Source organism: Catharus ustulatus, chromosome 21 (assembly GCF_009819885.2).
Source record: "Catharus ustulatus isolate bCatUst1 chromosome 21, bCatUst1.pri.v2, whole genome shotgun sequence".
Classification (NCBI taxonomy): Eukaryota; Metazoa; Chordata; class Aves; order Passeriformes; family Turdidae; genus Catharus; species Catharus ustulatus.
The window spans coordinates 3,661,204-3,682,751 of NC_046241.1; the positions used below are offsets into that span (position 1 = coordinate 3,661,204).

Genomic DNA, 21,548 nt, shown 5'->3' on the forward strand with positions numbered 1-21,548 from the left:
TGCAGTCCTGCAGCCAAGGGTTCTCTCCTCAGCAGGATCTTGACCTTGCTTGGGCAGAGCAGTGTCCACCCTGTGCAATCCCCAAGGTGGACACCATAAACCCATCCCACATCCCCTTCCCACCTCTGCTTTGCCATCTAGCACCAGGACCTGAGAGCAGAGTCTCCTGCAGCCCAAACTCCCATTTAAAGATGCAGAACCCCCCAGCCTGCACCCTCCACAGACAGGTCCCGTGCTGTGTCCCCATCCCACAGCAAAGGGGCTCTCAGCCCTGCTCCCCTCTGCTGTGTCCCCATCCCACAGCAAAGGGGCTCTCAGCCCTGCTCCCCTCTGCTGTGTCCCCATCCCACAGCAAAGGGGCTCTCAGCCCTGCTCCCCTCTGCTGTGTCCCCATCCCACAGCAAAGGGGCTCTCAGCCCTGCTCCCCTCTGCTGTGTCCCCATCCCACAGCAAAGGGGCTCTCAGCCCTGCTCCCCTCTGCTCTTGGCTGCTGCCTCACCCTGCTCCTCTCTTCTGACAGTGGGAGAAGACATTTCCCACACCAGAAACCCAACCACACTTGGCCCAAATTGATTCAGTGCTTGGTAGAAATACATAACCCGGAGCAAGAAACAGCAAAATCAAAAGATTAATTGGATTTGCACATGGACTTTCTGCTACAAGCTGCTGCCAGTGTTTCCCCCCACCCTCCCCTCCCTCCCCATCGTGCCTGGCAGTGCAGCAGAGCTGAGCTGTAAACACTGCTGAGGTGGGGACCTGGGGAGGATGCTGGGGAGGTGGCAATGCAGACTGGCAGCTACCTGCATGCTCCTCGGGATCCTAAGTAAGTCCTTAAAATGCCTCACAAGGATTACAGTAAAGAGCTTTATTGTCAGGAGGGAGTGAGATGGGGATTCAACCGCTGACATTTTTGAGGAAGAGACGCCTGGGAAGGGAGAGGCAGCAAAAAAAGGAAAGAGTGGGGGGGGAAAAAGAGACGGCTAATGATGTGCTAAAATGCAACAGCACCTTCATGAAATATTCACTGCCTCAAACGCGTCTAATATTAAAGATTAAATGTCCTGGGATTTGTCCTAGCGACTTCGAAGCACTGATTTATGATCTGTCAAAAGCTGCTAACCTCATGATTCATAACAGGAGCGGCAGGAACATTGCTGCTCCAAAGGGAAAGAGTTGGGAGAGAGATGGCAGCGCTTGGCCCTGCCGTGCCTGGGGGCTGGGGCGGTCTCAGTGCAAGAAAACACAGGTCCTAATGGCTCCATCAGTGATTTTAAAAAAAGAAAAGTTATTTTTTCCTTGGGTGCTTAGTACGCAAGTTTCCCCAGCCATGCTGTGGATCATTAATTCCTGGTGCTTATTACATAACAAATATATGCTCTGCAAATGAGAGACATCTCAAAGTGCTTGCAAAGCAGAGCTGGGAGTCTTGGGGCACTGGCTCACACTCAGCTCCTGCCATAGAAATTAGAGCAAGTAAAGAAAAAAAAAAACAAAAAACAAACCAAAAAAAAAAAACCAAAAAACACCTACAGAGGTCAGTATCCATGGCCCAAAAGCCTCCCCCATGTCAGTGCTGGGGGTGCTGGTGCTGATCCCCCTTCCCAAGTGCAGGAGGGTTTATTTTGTCTGCTGGCTTGTTTACTGCTCCATCAGTTTGGCATCAGAAGGAGGAACTCTATCAACCAGGAGGAATATTGATTTTATTGACTCCAATCCTGGAGTTTCAGCAGCTACAGCCGGTGCTCAAGACTTTATTGAGAGGTTTATTGGGAGGTTTATTTCAGTAAGTGAGAGGGCAAGTGGTGGCACCAGCTGGGGAGGAGATCCAGGGCAGGAGAGAGTGGGGCTCAGCTTTCCACAGGTTTCCCAGGGTGATGCACACCCTTTTGGCAGAGTTTTGGAAACTGGATGGGAAGGCTCCCAGCACGGGATCAGCTCAGTCTGCTGAAGAGTGAGGACTCCATTGCCTCAGGTCAGATGGTTTAGGATCTGTTCCTCTATCAAGAACCATGAATTGACAATTAGTGGAGCTTCCAAAAAAATTCAGCAGAACCTGAAGTGCTCTTAGAGGTTCTCAGGGGCTTTTGCTCTATTTCCAACAGCATCCACCTTCCTTCTTTGGCCCCTTGAACCGTTCTGTTATTTTCAGTCTGTCCCCATCCTTCCCAGAGACAATGCTGAGCCAGGGAGGATGCTGAGCCTGGCTAACCCCCATGGAATAAGAAACACCTGATAAAGTGCCTGGAGTGGCAGAAACAGGGTTCCCACACCTCTAAGCCCGCTTTAGGGTGTGTTTTCCAACATGCTGCTAAAATAAATCAGACCATCAAAAGGCCACACTAAAGTGTCTTTGTTCACAGAGAGATGGACACAGTTATCCACTCAACCCTGCTGCAGCTAAGTTAGGATTCAAGCTGAGCTTGAAGCCAAAGTCAACCAAAGTAACCAAGTTTGACAAATAACTGCACCTGGAGCTGGATGCAATTTCCACAGGTCCTGCACACGCCTCTGTGCAGCGTTCAGCTGCTGTGGGAGCACTAATGAATCAGGATCTACCAACCCCCAGGACAAGAATCCTGCTCCCACTGCCACCACCCCACACCTGCCTGTGGCACAGGCATGCACAGTCCTTCCTCTGCCTTTGGATTCAGAAGTCACAAACCAGGTTGGATAATCCATGGCAATTTTTCAGCTGCTGCAGCCAAAGGAAGGATCACTGCTCACTCAGTATAAATGAGGGCAGGTCCCAGTGCTCAGCTCTGGAGGTCCAACATTGTATTACAGTTATTAAACAGGTGGAGGCTTTAGCTCATCTTTTTTATAGAGGAAGCTGGAAGTTGCTGAATCAATCCTTCATTATATTCTCCACGCTGTGCTGCTGCTTCTGCTGGAATGGGGAATGGGGTCTCACACTGCACCCACACCCTCCCTGCCCATCCCCACAGTGCAGGGAGCAGCAGAGCAGGGCTGCAGGCTGAACCATCAGCACACCAGGATAAGCCTGTTAGGCTCATTATGGAGAGATCTGATCCATGGTGATAATGCTGCAAGAATCCCCCTAATCCACCCCCCCAGAGCACAGTCCCTGTGTTCCCAGGGAAGCTGCTCTGTGCTGTCACTGGCACTTTTATTGAAGGAGCTGGAGGAGCTTTGGCAGTGGTGGAGCAAAGCTGTTGTTAGTCACCCTTCTCCTGGCACAGCTGGTGTCTGTGATTCCCTCCTCTGTGGCAGCACCTCCAATGCTGGCACTGTCCCTTGTCCTGGAGGAATGCCCTGCTGTGCCAGGGCTGTGCCCCAGCTGCACAGGTACATCCTGGGGACAAGTCCAGCCCCCAGCTGGGGTGGCAGGCTGATCCCAAAGGCTGTGGGGCTATAAACACACACCTTTCCATCTGTGTGAGCACTGCACAAACACTCACACCCGTTTCAGGGCTTCCTATCCCATCCAAAGTGATGCAGAGCTCCACTCCTGCCTGGACACACACTCCCTGCAGGGAACAGTCCCAGCAGAGCATCCTCAGTGCCACTGAGCCTCAAAGCTGCAGCACCACGTTCCCAGCCTCCCAGTGAAGCTCTCTGAAAAGTTCCTCGTCCACCCCTGGCTGTTCCTGCTCTTCAGGGATGGCACTTTCCAAACCTGAGCCTCTGCTTCATCCTGATCAGAAATGCAACTTTTCTAGAAGTAGTTTAGCACTCAAAGAACAAGACAAAGAAAGTGGCTCCTATCCTACCGAGCATGAAGGGAAAACCTGGAGTGAATTTGACAGTTATCCCTCCTCTACCCCTGCTGCAAGTCACCCTCCTCACCCTCATCCATCACAGCACTTAAGTGCAAGCTTAACCTCCAAGGATTGTGCCTGAGTTTAAGCTCTGCACAGATTTAATTCTCATTATCATCTGTTCAGCTCCTATTCCACACCTCCAAGGAACACATGAGCTGATGCAAGGAAGCAGAGAGGACCTGAGGGTGAGTGTGCCACAGCTGTCACCCTCTGGGCTGGGCATGGAGGGGTGAGAAGCCCCTGCAGCAACAGCTGGATGGCCCAGTCCGGGGGATGGGCTCAGGAGCAGCTCCATACAGCAAAACCCATCTCTCTTCCCTCCTCCCCGAGCTCTTTAGACAAGCACAGAAAATGCCATTACAAGAACATTAGCAGCTGCAGGATTAAACACTCTAATGGCAGAAAATGAGAGTGCAAAGACAGCACAGATAACCTTAACTCGGCCCCTCGCAGGCACGAGGTTTGATTGCTGTTTATGTATAACACTTCAGCCTGGAGCTAAATTAGCTTGGGAGTTAACTGCCTCCCGCCCTGCCTGCTGCACCAGCACGCTGCGCCGCCACAGGAAAAGGAATGGCACATTACATGGGTTCTGACCAAGTTATTAAACTCCATACCTTAGAGAGACAGAACCTCATCCTATAAAAGTCTAAGTCAATAAAGGCACCGGGATCCTCCAACGGCGAAAACAGCACAAGTGCACAAGAACAAACAAATATTACTGGGTGTGCACAGAACCTGCATGGTATTAAACTGAACTATAGGAAGGAATGGCTGTTTTCATAAACACAAATACATGCCAAGGTTGGTGATCTCCTGATTTACATGCCCAGCTCTGCAACCTCCAAATCCCCTTAACAGGTTGCCTTTAAAAAAATATCTCAGTGTAAAATGACTTTCATCTGCCTCCTGCCCACAACATACCCCTGTCCTACCCAGACAGCAGCACCATCTGTGGCTCTGGTGACAAACTGGCCCATTTGGATGATGATGGAAACCTTTTTAATCGTTTTTTGTTTTTTTTTTTTTTGTTTTTTTTTTTTTTTTGCACTACATTTCATCTGGTTCATTCAAGCTCGTGCTTACTGCGTTGGAGGGGGCTACCAATTGTGGATGCAATGGGAGAATTTTGATGAAGAAACACCTGATTTATAGATGGGGGAAAAAAAAAAATCAACGCATTTGCACCTGCTAATCAAGGTAGCTATCCATCTCATTTATGCCACTGCTCTAGCAAGCCTGACAGCACAAAATCAGAGGCTGTTTCTTCCAGCATTTGGCCCTGAGGGACTGATTCTCCAGCAGGTCTCTTCAGCAATGCCCACAGAATGTGCAAGTGTATCAGTTTTGTGCATACAAAGCAGGTAATTGTGCTCACAAATCAGGATTTGCATATGCTGCTGGAAAGGGATGCTCTGGTGGAGGCTGGTGAGGGAGGCCAGCGAGGCAGCAAGCACTCCTGGATTTTACCCTGGGGTATCCCAGTGCGTGGCACGAGCGGCGGCACTGGCAGTGCTCCCACATCTCTTCAAAACATGGAGAGTGAGGAGAGCTGACAGCCAGTCCCACAGGACAACAAACCTTCCCTGTTCTCAATCTCAAGCAGCACAGGCAGCACCTGCCAGGAGGATTGGGGGGATTTTGGCTGAACATCTCCAGCCAAGGAGCACATCCTGCCCAGAGAGGTGCCTGTCCCACCTGATGTGGCAGCTGGGCATGGTCACTGTGCCACATCTGCAGGGAGGAGCCCCTCAGCAGCCTCCGTTTGTCTCTGGATTTGCAGTCACACTGACCAGCTTGGCCGTTTCCAAGGCAGGAGGGATGAGGGACATGACATTTTGCTCATGTGCAGATGTCAGCGCTCCCTCTGAAACGCTCTGATGAGCTGGGGCTTTGCAACACAGGTTTCAAATTTGTCAGGGGGGCAGCAATCAGTTAATTAAAGAGTGAGTCACACCACAGAGATGCAAGGGAAGGCAAATTGAGGTCAGGCAACAAAGTGGATTTTGGCATTTCCTAGTGTTTCAGAACCTCTGTTCTCACTGGGATTTATTCTTCACACTGAAGGAGTACTGGGTGTCCAGAATCACAAGTCAATACATTGTACAGACAAATCTCATCCAAAACTCCAACCCAAAGAGTGTGCTGGGAAAGGCAAGAGCTTGAGTGTGACCAGAGGGAGCACCTGGGGCTCTCTGTCCAGAGGTGTGCCAGGAGCCCATGGCACTGCCACCAAGGAAGGTCCTGCCCACAGAGGTCTGCCTGCACCTTGGAGCAGGGATGTTTGGGACAAGGCTGGGTCCACACTGCCATGGAGCGGCTCCAATGGTGAGGATGAAGTCACATTAGCCATAAATATGCTGTAGGACCTCAATGCTGGATCTACAGCTCCTCACATGGGAAACTTTGAAGGTTTTCACCCTCCAGAGAGGACAAACTCCAGTTCATCATTCTCATGGATGCTCTGTGCAGCTCGAGAAGGCAGAGGACAGGGGAATCCCTGGCACCCATCGCTTGGGAGGCTCACAGAGAGGATAAAATCCCTGACCCGAAAAGGTTGAAATCCAGACAGGATTTATGTGCTGCAGTAAAACCACAGGCCTTCCTCTCTCATGGTGATAAAAATAAATCACCCTTAAAAATAGAATGACATTAATAAAAATAAATCTAAAAGTACATGCAGTGTATCATGGGGTTACAATCTGCCTCAGCCTGGTGGGGAAACTTCTCACCAGTTAAAGGCTGGTGAATGGTGATGAACAGGCATGGTGCCCAGGGTTATGTGCTGGGGTACAGGGTCAAGCAGGTACTTCCAAAGGCCTAAATTCAGTTCTTGTCAAGCTTGGACCTCTTAAGGGAGTCTTCAATTTAGGCTGCAAAGGTCAGCAGCCTCACTGGCCAGTCCTGCTCAATCCATGTGGATCAAACCCGCAGAAACAGGAGAAAAAATCTGGTTTATTCATGTGCACACTCCAGGTTGGAGAGAGGGGGAAGAAGCCCATGGACAGACTTCAGGAGAGGGACCTGAAGGCTGAGATCCAGGCTCTGGCCTCACCATGGGCAGGCAGGGAGCACGGGCAGCAGGGCTGGGAGGCGCAGAGCAGCTGCCGAGGCTCAGCTCCAGCCCAGCGCTGGGGCACAGCGGCTCCCGCGACAGCGAGCATCGCTCCCCTCCCTGCAAACACGATCTGACATCCTGCTCCAGCGTGGGGCGTCCAGCAAGCTGCTCTGGGAGCGGGGGTCACAGCAGCAGTGGCAGCTGGGCACAGGGAGCTCCTCAGAGCCCAGGCCATGCCAGGATCCAGCCAGCCCTGCTCGCTGCCAAGGATGGGGCTGGCGAGGGGAGCCACAGGGCTCTTTCCACAGGGGAGCTGTGGTCTGGCTCCACACGGCATCCCTGTGCTTTCTGCTGGAGGCAGAGTTGTTTCTCTCCTCCTCTGAACCATGGGAGAGCTGAATGCATCTCCCCTCTCCCACTGAGGTGGCTGCATTTTGCCAATGTGTGAAACAAAAATCCCTCTGCTCTGTGACATCTGGATGAGAAGAGCCTCCTCCTGCACTATCCCCATCTGTCAGCGTGGCTGTTGGCACCTCCCAGCCCTCCTTGGGACTAGGTGATGCCCAGGGCTGTATGCACAGGGAATTCATTCAGTGTCAGCGTTCTGCTGCAGCCATGCCTGCCAGTGCCTCTGTGCAGACAAGCCTTGAGGAACAGGAATATTGAAAAGAGAAGATTGTCTTGACCAGGAAAATGAGTTTGTGAGACCCAGTTCTGTATTTGCATCCCAGCTGAGCAGGGAGGGATGAGAACAGGGTCTCCCCCATCACCCCATGAGGTGTTCATGACTCTGAAGGATTTTTTATTCTAATCCATGTATTAATGACAGTTGGGAGCTTTGGAAGGCTTAGGGATAGCCTCCTCCACAGGGAGCCATCCTTCAAACCCTCTGGCAGAACCAGACACCAGCATCCTTACCTGCAGCCATGAATCTCATACACACATGAGGTGAAGATGCTCATTGCTGGGGGGAAGCAGCTCACATGGAGAGCTGGGACCAAGGTGGGATGGCAGCTCTCTGCAAGGAGATGGGGGTTTGGGTGCTCTTCAGACACTCAGCCAGCACCACCAGGGACACTTGTCTGCACACCACCAAGAATGCATCCAACCCAAGGCTGGTGAGTCACAGCACACCCCAGCACAAACCCCCAGCACAGTCACCCTTCCTATGCAAGGTCCTGTCACTCTCTGTTGTTTGCCTGTTCTGTGTTCTTGGCTCCCTGCAGACTCCAGGACTCCCATGTGTCATCCAATAAAGACAGAAGGGAGGGTGGCACTTATCCTTTGCCCAGCCCCACACCTGAGTCCCAGCAGGGCTGGCTGCTGTTCCCCAGGCAGGCACTGCACACCAGCAGAACACACTCAGCAGAACACTCAGACATGAGGAGGAATGGCAGAGCTCACAACTCCACCAGGAAGGGTTGGAGGACAGATCCAACCTAGGTAACCTCCAGGCAGGAGCAAGCACTAATAGGAATGGTGGTGCTCTGCAGTGAAAATAGCCAGAAAACATACGGGATGGAGATGGGGTAAACTCACAAATAGGTTTCCAAGGCTGGACAGCAGAAAACTCAACTTAGAAGCAGATAAACTCCACCTGCCTGCAGCTGCCACACCAAGGAACCATTTCAAATCCCCATCTTCTCATTTAGCTGAATGGGGTCACCACCTTGTGACCCTGCTAGTTCCTCTCAGTCCCCCATGCCTACCCCAGGCTAGAGCAGAGATGAGCCAAGAGGGCATCAAAATACCCAGTGACAGACCTTCCCTCACATCTCCAAGCTTTCCAAGGTCTTCACTCTCCCCTGGCTTCCCTTACCTGTGTCTTGGTCACACAGCTGCTCACAGGCATCAGTGGTCCTCTGTCCACACAGGTCTCTCACCCAGGGGGACGTGGCATTGATCTGATAGTACAGGGACAGCTTGGCTGGGTTAAGCCAGTCAGAGATGTCCAAGTAGCTCCCCTCACTCACAACGAAGCTGCTGCCTGGGGGAAATGGGAAAAAAGTGAAAAGTGTGTTAGGTGAGTGGGGAAATCTGAAAGAAAACCCACATAGGTGTATTTTGGCCCAGCAGCATAACACTGCACTCTTCAGGAGCTGCTGTGATGACAATATCTGCAAAACAATAATGAGTTCACCAACATTCAGTCCCAAAGAACTTCATTTGACCATTCCTCTCCAGGGGAATGTGCTCCAGCAAGTGATCCACCAGCTCCTCTGCCCAGACACTTCCATACCCCTACAGCACCAGGATTTGATTCCCAGCTCTCTGCAGGAACGTGGAGCAGTGTAATGATTGTGATCTGCAATCAGAGCATCACTGCCCCAGCTCAGGGAGGGGCTGTCCCCGAGGCACCAGGAGCTCAGGGCACAGCTGGGCAGCAGCAGCAGCAGCTGCTCACCTCTTGATGAAGGTGAGTGGATTGGCCCAACACACAACTTCTTGTGTGAGTTGTCTTGTACCAGACACTCCCCCACCCTCTCCCTCCTGTGAGTTCAAAGTGAATTCCTGCCAAAAATATTTTCTTACAAAATCTTATGCTTCTTTATTTTGCGAAATGTATTTTTCCCCACTGGCATCTGGGAATATGCATCATCTAATTAGCCAAATAGATTTTCAGTTCAGCCCAATCATTTCCTTATCTAACATCTGAGGCCCAGCATCGCTTGGGGGATTTTGCAGGCACAGAGGTCCTCATTAACTCTGATCTTCAATTACATTGATTATAAGACTGCCTCCATAACAGTGCTGCACAGATCAGAGAGGAGCCAAAAAACCTCTGCCATTAAGTGGTGTTTTGCAAAACTTACCAGGGTAAAAGTCTCTAAAAAGAGGGGAGAAGAAACCTGCAAGGAGGATTGGGCAAGGGGAACTACCATGTAGCCCAGGAACCCACAGCCACCTTTCCACTACGTCTGAGGACTTGCAACGTGGGAAAAATTTGCAGCCACTGTCTGAAGATTGAAATCCTTCTAAGAAATTACCCAGGGATAGCAAGTCTGCAGATCCAGGGCCAATTGTCACGAAACTTTAACCCTTATGACCCTAAGTAAAGGACTAGGACACCATTCTTTTAAGCACCAACTTACTTTGATGGAAGCCAAGAGATTAAAAGAGCAGGACAATAAACCTGCAGCAGCAGCCACCCCAGATGAACCTGCTTGAATACAAACTGTGGATCTCCTTTTGAAGAGGATCCCTGATGTTTAGCAAGAGGGAGCCCTTCTCACCCTCATCCTGCACCACATCATCCATGCAAAGGATAAAACAAGCAGAGCCTCAAGTCAAGCATCCCAGTGAGTGACCTCATTTTCAGGCATCCCAAGATCTCAGCACCATCCAAATCCAAGCCCTAATTTCCCATAAAGTCAGCTCTTTGACACTCAGAGTGTTTATATACCATAAACATATTCACAGGCGCATCTCTACACTCAAAGCCAATGGAGGCTGCCAAGCTACTGACTGCTCAAGCAAATGAGAATTAGACATCAGATCCAGCAGCTCTGGAGACACAGCAAGGCAGGAGCTGCCCCTCCAAGACTGCAGGATACATCTCAATCAGACACAAGGCAGCAGCAAATCACTGGGTAAACCCCCCAGCACCACTGGAAAGCAGAGAAACGCTGAGCACAAAGAAGTTTCTTCGAGCCACACAGTTTTATCTCATATTATTCTTTTCAATGAATTTTTAAAGATAGCCCTACATACCATTAACAACAATTGCTGGTTTCTTTTCCCAAACAGAAATGCATTGTGCACCCTTGGGGAATGTTTACTGTTTACATGTAGGTGTCTGTGTAGTAACCTGTCAATTCTGTTTTGCTCCAGCTCCCTAATAAAGAGCAAGGCTTGGGAAGCACGTAGAGTTGTTTTGAGACTCAGCTACAGACAACTCCCTCTGCACCCAAGGACTGAAGAGCGAAACCAGCAGCTCTTGATTAAATCCTTACTTAATGAACCCCACTTCTGGTTAAAATACAGCTTGGAAGTAACAGAAGCAACCCCATCACAAACCAGATGCATCGTTCATGTTCAGAGAGATGAAGGTGGCTGGAGCTGGAGAGGATCTCAGGCCAGGACCTGCATGGCAGGGAAAAGCCCTGGTCAGGTGGGTGACCTCTGGAGCTCCCAGCATGGAATCATTTAGGTGCAAAAAACATCTCAGATCATCAGATCCAATTGTTCAACCCAGCACTGCCAAGGCAACCAGACCATGTCCCCAAGTGCCACATCACATGCCTTTTAAATCCCTCCAGGAATGGGGACTTCATCACTGGCCTGGGCCCTTTTTCTGAATTAGTTTTTCTTTTTATCCAAACTAAATGTCCCCTAGTGGAACTTGAGGCCATCAGCTCCTCTCCTATTGCTTGTTACTTGGGGGAAGAGGCCAAACCCCACCTGGTTCCACCCTCCTGTCAGGGAGCTGTAGAGTGAGAAGGTTCCTCCAAGCCTCCTTTTCTCCAGCTCCCTCAGCTCCTCCTCATCAGACTTGTGCTCCAGCCCCTTCCCCAGCTCCAGGTATTTTGAAGAATGATACTTATTTTGATTTTAGTAAGTCTAATTGAGAAATCATCCTCATTATCAGGTTTTTCAGAGGGTTTGTGTTTGTTTGTTTGAAAAGTAGCAGTGAAAACATTTCAATCCAAAATTCCTGAATTCAGGCTCAGTGTAAAATGGAGGTTTTTCTACCTCAGTTTGAAAAATCCCTCAAACCTAGGGAAATTAAAGATTTTAGCTTCCTTCCTTCCCTTTCCTTCCCTCCCCTTTCCTTCCCTTCCTTCCCTTCCCTTTCTTTTCCTCCCTTTCCTTCCTCAGAAGAAGGAGGGGACAATTTCCAGCCAGGAAACTTCTCACATCTCTGAAGCTGAGTGTGTGGCAAGATTTTGAGAGACGTTCTCAGACACTCTCATCACCTTCGCTCCCACTGAAAACACAAACAAACAAACACCCCAACCTCGATCCCTTTATAGCTTGCCTGGGGAATAAATAACAGCAAAAGGCATTCTACAAATATTTTGAAAGCTAAATTCTGATGATTTCAAAGCCTTTTCACAAAATTTTTCTCTTCACTTTCAAAGAATCCACACACAGAAAACAGTTTTCAAAAGTCACCGTCGTGTACATATCAAAACCACCTTGAAAAGCTCAGAAAGGCATGTTGAGGAACAAATCCTTTTAGAAACTACCAAGAACAAACATTTTCTAAGCAAGAGCTGTTTCAAACACCTTCATCTTGCTGAGTACATCAGCTAGATTTATTTTCCACAACTGCAGCCTCCGGATGGAGGGAAAGGGAGTGATGGGGGACTTGAGGGGGTAGAACCCCACTCAAAGCACCCTCCTAAAACCTTCCTGGAGGACCTCAGACCCTGCTAAATCACCCCACACAGTCTGGGGCACACCTTCACTGATGCCTGCAGTGCCCAGAGCAGGTCTGGAGGGACCATCCACCCTGCCAACCTCCCACATCTCCTCCTAGACACAAACTCCAAGCTTCCCACTCAAAGCCTTGCTGAAATCCCCCTTAAATGGAGACATTTAGGCCTCAGGATAAAGCAACCATCAGCCAAACAAGGGAACCCAGACACAAAATGACAACTCTGCACTCAGCACCACATCCCAGGAGCCCCGTACCAGGACGTGTCCTTTGAATGCTGTTGGCTTTATGAGCCAGCCAATGCCATGGAGCAGTGTGGAGAGCACCAGGACACAGCCACAGCCCCCTCCCAGCTCCACAAGGTCCAGCAGCCCCCCAGGGGATTGATTTGTTTGGGTTTCTGTGTGTGTGTGTTTTCCACTGCCCCTATTCCTTCCCCAGCACTGATCAAAGCTGGGTGAGTTAAGGCAGCGTCAGAAGTTCATGTCTCTCATTCTGGGGTCTCCTTCAAAGTTCAGTGGAATTGCTTAAGCCCTGACAAAAGAGGCTTGAAGTTTTGACATTTCAAAAATCATTTTCAAGAACACAACAGGATAAAACAGCTCAGAAGAGATATCTAACAAGGGAAAAGAACAAAGCACCCAAAAGACAGCCAAAAGGGTTCGGCTTTTCCTTTCTCTTTCTTTTCAAGGGAAAAGATCAAAACATAATTTTTTTTGAAGAATATCTATTTCTTCCTCCCTCTGCTCTTTTTGTCATCTTTGGTCCATTCACTGTTTCTTGGCCAGCAAAATTCCTTTTCATCTAAAATTAGTATTTTGTGTTGGGAAGCAATGGGAGGTCATACTATAGGTTGCTATTAATGTATCCAGCCCTATGCTATCACACAGCTCTAATCCTGTTACAGATAGTTTTTATAAACACTAGAGGAAAGATGATCCCTCTTGCTTCATTCTATGGGTACAAAGAATAACCCTATTTGATTTCTTTAGAGACTCTTTTTCCCCTTGTTAAACTTGAAAGAACATTACCCAAAGAGACAACTCCTCCCCTATCAGCTCTTCCCCTTGATCAGCTGTCCCTCTCCTGTCCTTGGCCCAGGGCATAAAAACTTCAGCTTCTTAAATTTCTTCCAGAAAATGCCAAAGAACTGGACAGATTCTGGATGCCCAGGACACACATGTACTGACTTAAGCAAGGAAATGGGTCTTGGGACAGGACTGCACCCACAGTGCTCAGCTTTACCATCCCTCTCCTGCCCAGCACAGAACCAGGTGATTTGGGAATCATTTAAATAGTTTTAAGTCAAACTCTAAGCTCTATAGTCTAGTTTGAATACAGGGACAGCATCACACCAGGTTAAAATCCAAGCCAACTCTCTTTACTTATTTTTTTTTTTAATTATTATTATTTTTCTGATCAAGGTGAAATGCTTAAACAGAAAATTATGATAGAAAGATGAGAAAGCAGCACAAGACTATAGCACAAGATATCTCTCATTCAGTCCCCCCTCAGCTGAAGCACTTGCAGTTTATATCTCACAATGTTTGACTCCAGGGTGTATTTTTAGCACATGAACTGCACCCATGGGCTCTCACCTCCCCAACCCAGTGATGATCAAACCTGGAGACTCCCATCCCCTCAAAACACCACCAGTCCTGCCAGAGCTTTTCCACCCTGGCAAAGCAGAAGTCAATTAGCAGCACATGTCTGTGTGAAATTACAGCTCAAACTGGCACCACCTTTCCTGTGGGAGGAGCAGAGTTACCATTTAAGTGTTAAATTGCACTTTCTTGATCATTCTGACAGACTCTTTCTTTGGGTTTTCTTGTCAGTCAGTCTTGATTTCTCCAGGGCTGAGCTCCTGACAAGCAGCACGTGTATTTATAAGGCAGGTGATGGCTCAGCCAAGTTTTACTAAACTTAAGCAAAAAGGAATCTGCCCACCCTGCCTTGAGATCAAGCTCATCCTGCAACGAGATCTCCCATGGCAGCTTTAGACAACACGGTGTGGAGGTATTGGTAAGAACACATCTCTGTCCTCAGAAGGCATCTGGGCCAGCAGTGGCTGAGACAGAAATGAGACTCCTGAAAAAAAACCCAAAACCTCTCCTTAATGCTCCCTATCTCCCAACTCCCGCACTGCAGCCCAGGGCTCTCTAACAATGATGCTCTCCAGATATCAGAAAAGAGTTCAGGGAAATCCAGTCTAAATCCAATCACATCACAAAGCACAGAGGAGCTGTGATAAGCTCGTTGTATGAATTCAGAAGTCGATGTTTGCATCTCTCCATCTATGGCAGGGAGAGCAGGTTAACTGCTCAAAGATGTGCCATCCCTCCCAAATCAGAGTAATGGTGCTGGCAAAGCTCAGCTGGTGCCAGGAGATGCCCCCTGCCCACAGGGGTGGGCACCTCCTGCCTCTCTCTGTCCCAGCTCTGCTGACACCACCCAAATGCCAACACCCTGTGAACCCTGCAAAGGAGGAGGAAGAAGCATTTAGCTTCCCCTGCAGATGGAGCTGCCCCAGGAGCTGGGAATGCCTCTGGCTGGCACAGGGCTGGGGAGCTGGGCAGCAGCTGAGCAGGTTCACAAGCCTGTCAAAGCCACGATAAAAACATGATGTATTCAGCCTCCAGAATCTTATTAGTTCTTCATGCAAAGAGCGTTCACGCCGTAAAACCGTCTTGGAATCCCTTTGATCCACGCTGATACAGTTCATAAATTGATGTTAATATTTAGAGTTCATGTCTGGTAACACTGCAGCCATTTGCTCCCATTTTCTTGCCAGGCAAGCAGACACGGGAGCGGGAGTGAGCTGTAACACAGGCACGGAGGTGACCCTGCTGATTACGAGCTGCTGAAATAAAATGCAATTTGTAAAGCTGCCCCCAAACACAGCCACCTTACATGAAACACACGGGTCCTGGAGCAGCTAGACGTGACACTGAGTCTGCAACAGGAAAGTGTTGATTCTGTCAAAGCCCTGACCCAGGTCTCCATACAGCAAAAACCCTGCGAGGAGAAAACAGCACAAGAAAAAACTTATTTTCAAGAAATTCCTTGTGCTGATTTCAAAGGGGACTTATGGATTTGGGAGCAGCTGGTGAACATGGGAGACCCCAATTTCAGAATCTTTCTGAAAGCCTGAAAAGATCACAGCATCACAGAATGCTTTGGGTTGGAAGGGACCTTGAAGATCATTTTGTTCCACCCCTCTTTCCCAGGGACAACCTCCATTGGACCAGACTCTTTCTCCATCCCTCTGGTACAATCCTGGGGAGCTCCACCTGGAAATCAGGGAGTGTCTCCAGCTTCTCCTTGCTGCCAAACAGGATGGGGACACAGCCAGCCCCCACCTCCCGTGGCTCATCTCTGTGTGGCCACACGTGCAGCACATCCTGAGTGCCCTGAGGGCACAAAGTAATGCCTGGTCACCTCCAAGAGCTACAGAAGACTGAGCAGGAAATGTCAAAACCAAACAATTTAAAGCAACACTTTTAATTAAAACCAAAATGAGAAGTTGTTGCAAGTCCCAACAACTGCAGTCTGCACAGTAATCTTCAGGGAAAATTAACATAGGCTAATAGCAGCATCCCATTCAGCAGCATCTTGGAGGAAACAGTGGTGGGGGAAGGTAGGAAATAATCTGCAGATGAAACAATTACTGATCAGCTGCGTGGCAAGGACAGCACGGTATCATTCAGGCAGGCAGATGCAGATGCATGGAGATTAAAAGAAAAAACAACAAAAAAGAAGCTCCCTCCACCTCTGCCATCTTGTCAGGTGCTCCAACACAAAACATGGTCTCAAGTAGAAATTGTGCTCCTGCTGGCCTGACCTCTTGGTGTGCAAGGGATTGCACTCAGGGCAGCAATCATCCTGGGAGAATTCATCCCCACTGGCAGGAGGGACAGAGCCAACAAGGTCAGCTCCCCAGGGTGGGGACACTGCCAGAGGGAGAACCCTGCCTGCCCACACTGAGCCCTGATCCCACACTGAGCCCTGATCCCACAGTGAGCTCTGATCCCACACTGAGCCCTGATCCCCACACTGAGCCCTGATCCCACACTGAGAACCCTGCCTGTCCACAGTGAGCTCTGATCCCACACTGAGCCCTGATCCCACACTGAGCCCTGATCCCACACTGGGAATCCTGCCTGCCCACACTGAGCTCTGATCCCACACTGAGCTCTGATCCCACACCGAGCCCTGATCCCACACTGAGCCCTGATCCCACACTGAGCCCTGATCCCACACTGAGCTCTGATCCCACACTGAGCCCTGATCCCACACTGAGCCCTGATCCCACACTGGGAATCCTGCCTGCCCACACTGAGCTCTGATCCCACACTGAGCTCTGATCCCACACCGAGCCCTGATCCCACACTGAGCTCTGATCCCACACTGAGCCCTGATCCCACACTGAGCCCTGATCCCACACTGAGCCCTGATCCCACACTGAGAACCCTGCCTGCCCACACTGAGCTCTGTGCACCACTCTACACCCATCCCACAGCCCAGCAAGGTGCAGAGGGACCACCACGACTTGCCTGGCACACACCTCAGAAGAGGAGGGAAGAAGGCCGTAAATGCCCCAAGATGTCTCTGACAGAAACCTGCTTTATGCCCTTTATTTCCACATATAAAGCAAGCCCTACAAGCCCCTCGCTAAACACAGCTCTTGCTTCCCCCTGCACCGCTGGAGGATCTCACCCACCTCTCCCACTAAAGTACAAACATCCACCCACACCGTATATAACCTCTCACAGGCTGTAAAAACGGGAGGCTTTAATTGATACTATATTTCATACTGTTGTGCAGCAAGGACGTACTCCAGCCTGAGCCCTCCAGAGTATCTTTCTCCACCCTGCCTTCCCTGCAAGCCATTCCCACTGCTCCAGCACTACTTTTTGAATTATTACTTACAACAAAAAAACAAAACCAAAAAAAACAACTACTGAATGTAGAGCTGAGTGGCTCGCATATTCATAAGAGGTTTTATTACTCAGATGGAGGGGCTCTCTTTCCTTTCTTCCCCGCTTTGACACGGCTAAAGGGTCCTCTAAATAATGCCTTGCATTTCCATATCCTCATAAAAGCCACTATGGTTCTTTCCATAAATCTGAGCCACCTCTAAAATCAGAACAATTCCTTTTGCTGAGCACGGGCAGGGGCTGCCTCAAAACACAAAGCCCTGGAGCAGCAGAAGGGAGGAGGGGATGCTCCAAGCCCTGCGTTGGAAGAGAGGATTTAGAGGCACCAACTCATTTCTGGGAAGCAGGAGGTCCCAGCCCTCCCTGCCAACCTCGGCAGCTCCTGCCAGGCTCTCCTTGATCCAGCTGCTCCATCAAGTGAAGGCAGCAGCTGCACACACCAGGCAGTAACTGCTCAGCGGGGAGCGAGGCAGGGGCACCCCAGCAAATGAACAAAGGGAAGAAAACAAACCAGGGGAGAAATAAGGGAATAGAGACGGGCTGGTTATTATAGAACTGCTGCTTGGAATATATGCTCCCAGCTTGGCTGCCAGTTGGCTTCTGGTGCCAGTCCCTCCCCTTTCCCACCCTGCCATTCCAGCAGGCTCTGGAGCTGCTTTCTCTAACGCCATCCTTGCTGCAGCAGGGAAAACTGCTCTGCTCCAAAGCTGGAGACATTTAGGGGGGCTTCCCCCCTCTTTCTTTTCTTGGCTCTGGCTGCTGGCACACCAGAATTGGCTGGCATCTATTTAAAGTTTCCTTCAAAGCTGAGTTCTCATCGTCTAGGAGAGCGATTTCTTTCAGCCTCTGCCTTTGTTTGGCTTCTCCTGCAGAGGCGCCGGTAGCAGCTCCGCTTTCAGATTTTCCTTGGCTCCTGGTGCCTATTGAAATTCCACATTCCAAAAGGGAAGGAGAGGGCACCGCTCTCTCACATGGGAACATCTCCTGTGAATGCACCATCCCTGCCTTCTCACAGAGCCTGCCTTATCATCCTGTGCAGCACCAAAGGGAACAGCTTCAGGACCCAGACGATTTCAGCGCGCGGCGCCACTCGCGAGACACGGTGCCACCGTCGGGTGCCACAGCAGAAGCTGCTTCAGGACTGATCAAAGCTCCCACACTCTGCCAGGCCAAACACGTCAGTTCTGTTGTCACCTCGATACCACAGGGATGCTCGTGCCAACCCCCTTCAGCACCCTGTAAAAAGCAGATTTAATCCCCCATGGGAGATCTCCAGGGAGGAGCAGGTCCCCTCTCCTCCATCAGCATCAAAATTCAGGTGCTAAGCCTTGGTGAACACATCCAGCCACACTTTTCCTGGGTACCATTGAAATTTCCTAACACAGCTCAGCTCTGTGATGTCTTTAAATGCTTTGTAATATTTTGCTGCCAGTTGGGTGGCGCCTTGGGATTTGTTGTTATTCAGAAAGAAGGGACAACTTTAAGAGCTTTTTCTCTTCCCAGGCAAGGGACTGTCATCACATAAAATGATGAGATTTCAGGGAAAGTGATAGCCACTGCAAAATGTCTTGGCTGCTTCTATGTGAAGAATTTGACTGTTTCTCATAAAAAATATTTAAAAAGTTTTAGCAGTTTGTAATTATATTTTACAGTTTCATTACAAAGCTCATTTTAATTCTTCTCCAAACCGTTGTTACCAGTCCTCTTGCCACTTTCTCTTCAGAAAAGTCATTAAGTCGGGACTGGAAATCATCCCATTTCCCCCAGTTTCAAGGATATTAATCTGTTTTATTGGTATTTCATTGTCATTTTCATTCGTGTGTTCCCTGCATTTGCATAATTTGCATTGCCACCCCTTTCCTGGTGACAAGCACAGGCTCAGCTTTTCACTTCCATTCTACGGAGTCTCATTGCGTTTTGTTTGTTTTCTTTTTCAGGACGCACTGTCTTCCCTGGGCCAGAATCACAAGCTGGGAGCAGGGTGCTGAGGTCCTGCCTCCATCACTGCCTTCCTGGCTGACCTTCAGCAAGCACCAGAACCAGTGTGAGCTCCCAGTCCAGGTGCTGAACCGGCCAGTGCCCATCCCAAGGGAACATAAGTTAGCACTGGAGCAACCTCATGCCCCAAATACAAGAGTTTCTGTTCTCCAGCTACTTGGAACCATCTGTGAAGATTTCAAGCATTCATGTGTGGCTTGGACAATCATTAAAACTTTTTAGAAACAAGTCAAGGTGTAGACAAGTCCATTGTTTCAAATACTTAAATCACAGAATGGTTTGGTTTGGAATGGACCTTAAACATGCTCTTGTCCCAACTCCCTGTCATGGGCAGGAACACCTTCCACCAGACCAGGTTGCTCAGAGCTCCATCCAAACTGGCCTTGAACACTTCCAGGAATGTGGAATGATGTTATCTTCATGTCTCCACTCCACTGATGCTCAGTTCCTCCAGTGTGTGAACACAAAGTAGATGCTCTCCTCCTCTTTCCTACAAGGGCCAAGCTGTGACCACTGGGATATCCCAGCTATCCAGAGACCACTCTTGGCAGGTCTAATCCCATTTCAAACACACTGGTGACTGCCATTCTGCCATGGGGTGATGATTTCTACCCCTCTCCACCCTGCAGCTCTCATCCCACTGTGCCTCTTTAACCATCTCCCCCTCCCCAAAATATTAATCCCCCAAGAGCTGCCCTCCACTCCAGAGCTCCCAAAGCAGGGGGCTGTCCCAGAGCTGGCTGCACCAGGACACCCCCACTGCTGGTGAAGCACTGGCTGCATGCAGCACGTTTCTGGCAGAGAGAAAGTGCCCCCTCTGCATGCCCCAAGCACTGAGATGAGCGCAGGAACTGAGGAATTGGAACCAACTGAATAATGGGTCCTGTCTGCTGGAAGAAAATGAAATTTGCCCTCATGTTACTGAAAACTTGCACTCGACGCTCACTGCACATTATAAAGAAAAGGTCAGTGAAACACAACAAATGCAAGGAGCCCAGTTGGAGAAAGCAATAAATAGTGACAGCAGCACTCGTCTAATTTATCAAAGCATCTCTGCCTTTGCTCAAACCCCAGCAATTTCCCTCCGTGCTGCTGCTAGGGCTGGGATGAGCAGCTCTGCTGCTGCAGGACAGCAGGAGGCCTGTCTGTGCAGCTCCCAGGGCTCCTGCACGAGTTTGGAGAACAGAAATATCCATCAGACACAATTAGCAGCAATGATAACAACGATAATATTAATTGACACGACTGAGATTTTGGCCTCAGGCTCACAGATGTGCTTGTGGAAAGGGAGATCCTTGCAGTCAAACACAGCTGGGGCATTCCCAAAGAGAGGGATGTCTGTGTCCCAGACACACCCAGAGGGGCAGCAGGAGGGGCTTACCATCAGCAATGAAGTGCTCGGGGACGTGGAGCGTCACCTTGACGGTCAGCGGGCAGGAGAGCTGGGAGCCGCACACCACGGCCAGGACGCAGGAGCTGACCGCGATCAGCGTCAGCGCCGTCTTGTTCACAGGGCTCTTCATGGAACCTGCAAGGCACACAGAGGTGGGTGGGTGGCCAAAAGGGCAAGCTGTACCCAGGGCTTTCTCAGCAGAGGCAGGGAGCCCCAGCATGGGAAGGTAGCATTGAAAATGAGGATGGCAGCTCAGCAGGAGCCTGCACACGCCAGGACTCCCATCACACCTTGTTTGGCACAGGGCTTCGTTTGCTAGGGCAGGGAGAAAACTTGCTCAAAGCTCTGTATAGAGCCTCTCCCTGGGAGCTTCTCCCTGGAATCACTCATCACACCTGCTGTGCTCCCCTGCTGAAACCACCATCACTTCTTGTCAACACTGGTCGGCTTGGCAACCCACTGTGAAACCCTGGTGGAGCAGGACAGCGTTTGGATGGCTGAATCACCATCAAGGGCAGCTGGGTGGGACAGAACACCCAAGTTTCACAGGGAATGGGGTAAAGCTGTGCAACACAGTCATCCAGAGAGACCTGGCTGCCCCAGAAGATTCAGCTGCTCTTACTGGATGCAGACTGGGAATGCCAGGTGTCCAAATGAGATCCCCTCATTGGGGGACGATTGGGGGATCTCATTTGGAGATGACCACGAACTGTCCCAGGCCACTTCAACCCCACCAACAGGTCTCCACTGCCCAAGCCTTGGAGCCTGCATCCTTGAGGCACTGCTGATCCCCCTGGACCTGGGGGCTGCCCTGTTGCTGCTCTGACTGCCCTGCATCCTCCACGACCCCCTCACCCAAAACCTCGTGCCAGCCCCCGCTTTGCTCCAAGCTAACAATGGACACCTCACAAGGCAGCAGTTCCTCCTCCAAGGCTTGGGATGCACCACTTGGAGAGTGTGTCCATGGCAAGGAGAGGGCACAGCCCAGCAGTGAGCCCAG

At 50.1% G+C, this 21,548-nt stretch overlaps 1 protein-coding gene across 1 annotated transcript in view; it reads right to left on the bottom strand.

The window, feature by feature from the left end:
* The window catches only part of ASTN2 (astrotactin 2), a 315,518-nt gene that overhangs the window by 180,869 nt on the left and 113,101 nt on the right, over positions 1 to 21,548 (bottom strand). The window contains exons 6-7 of the mRNA XM_033077837.1: positions 20,537 to 20,683; positions 8,660 to 8,827 (exon numbers count right to left, since the gene is read on the bottom strand). Of these exons, the coding sequence (XP_032933728.1) occupies positions 8,660 to 8,827; positions 20,537 to 20,683 (315 nt within the window). The remainder of the gene's footprint in view (positions 1 to 8,659; positions 8,828 to 20,536; positions 20,684 to 21,548) is intronic.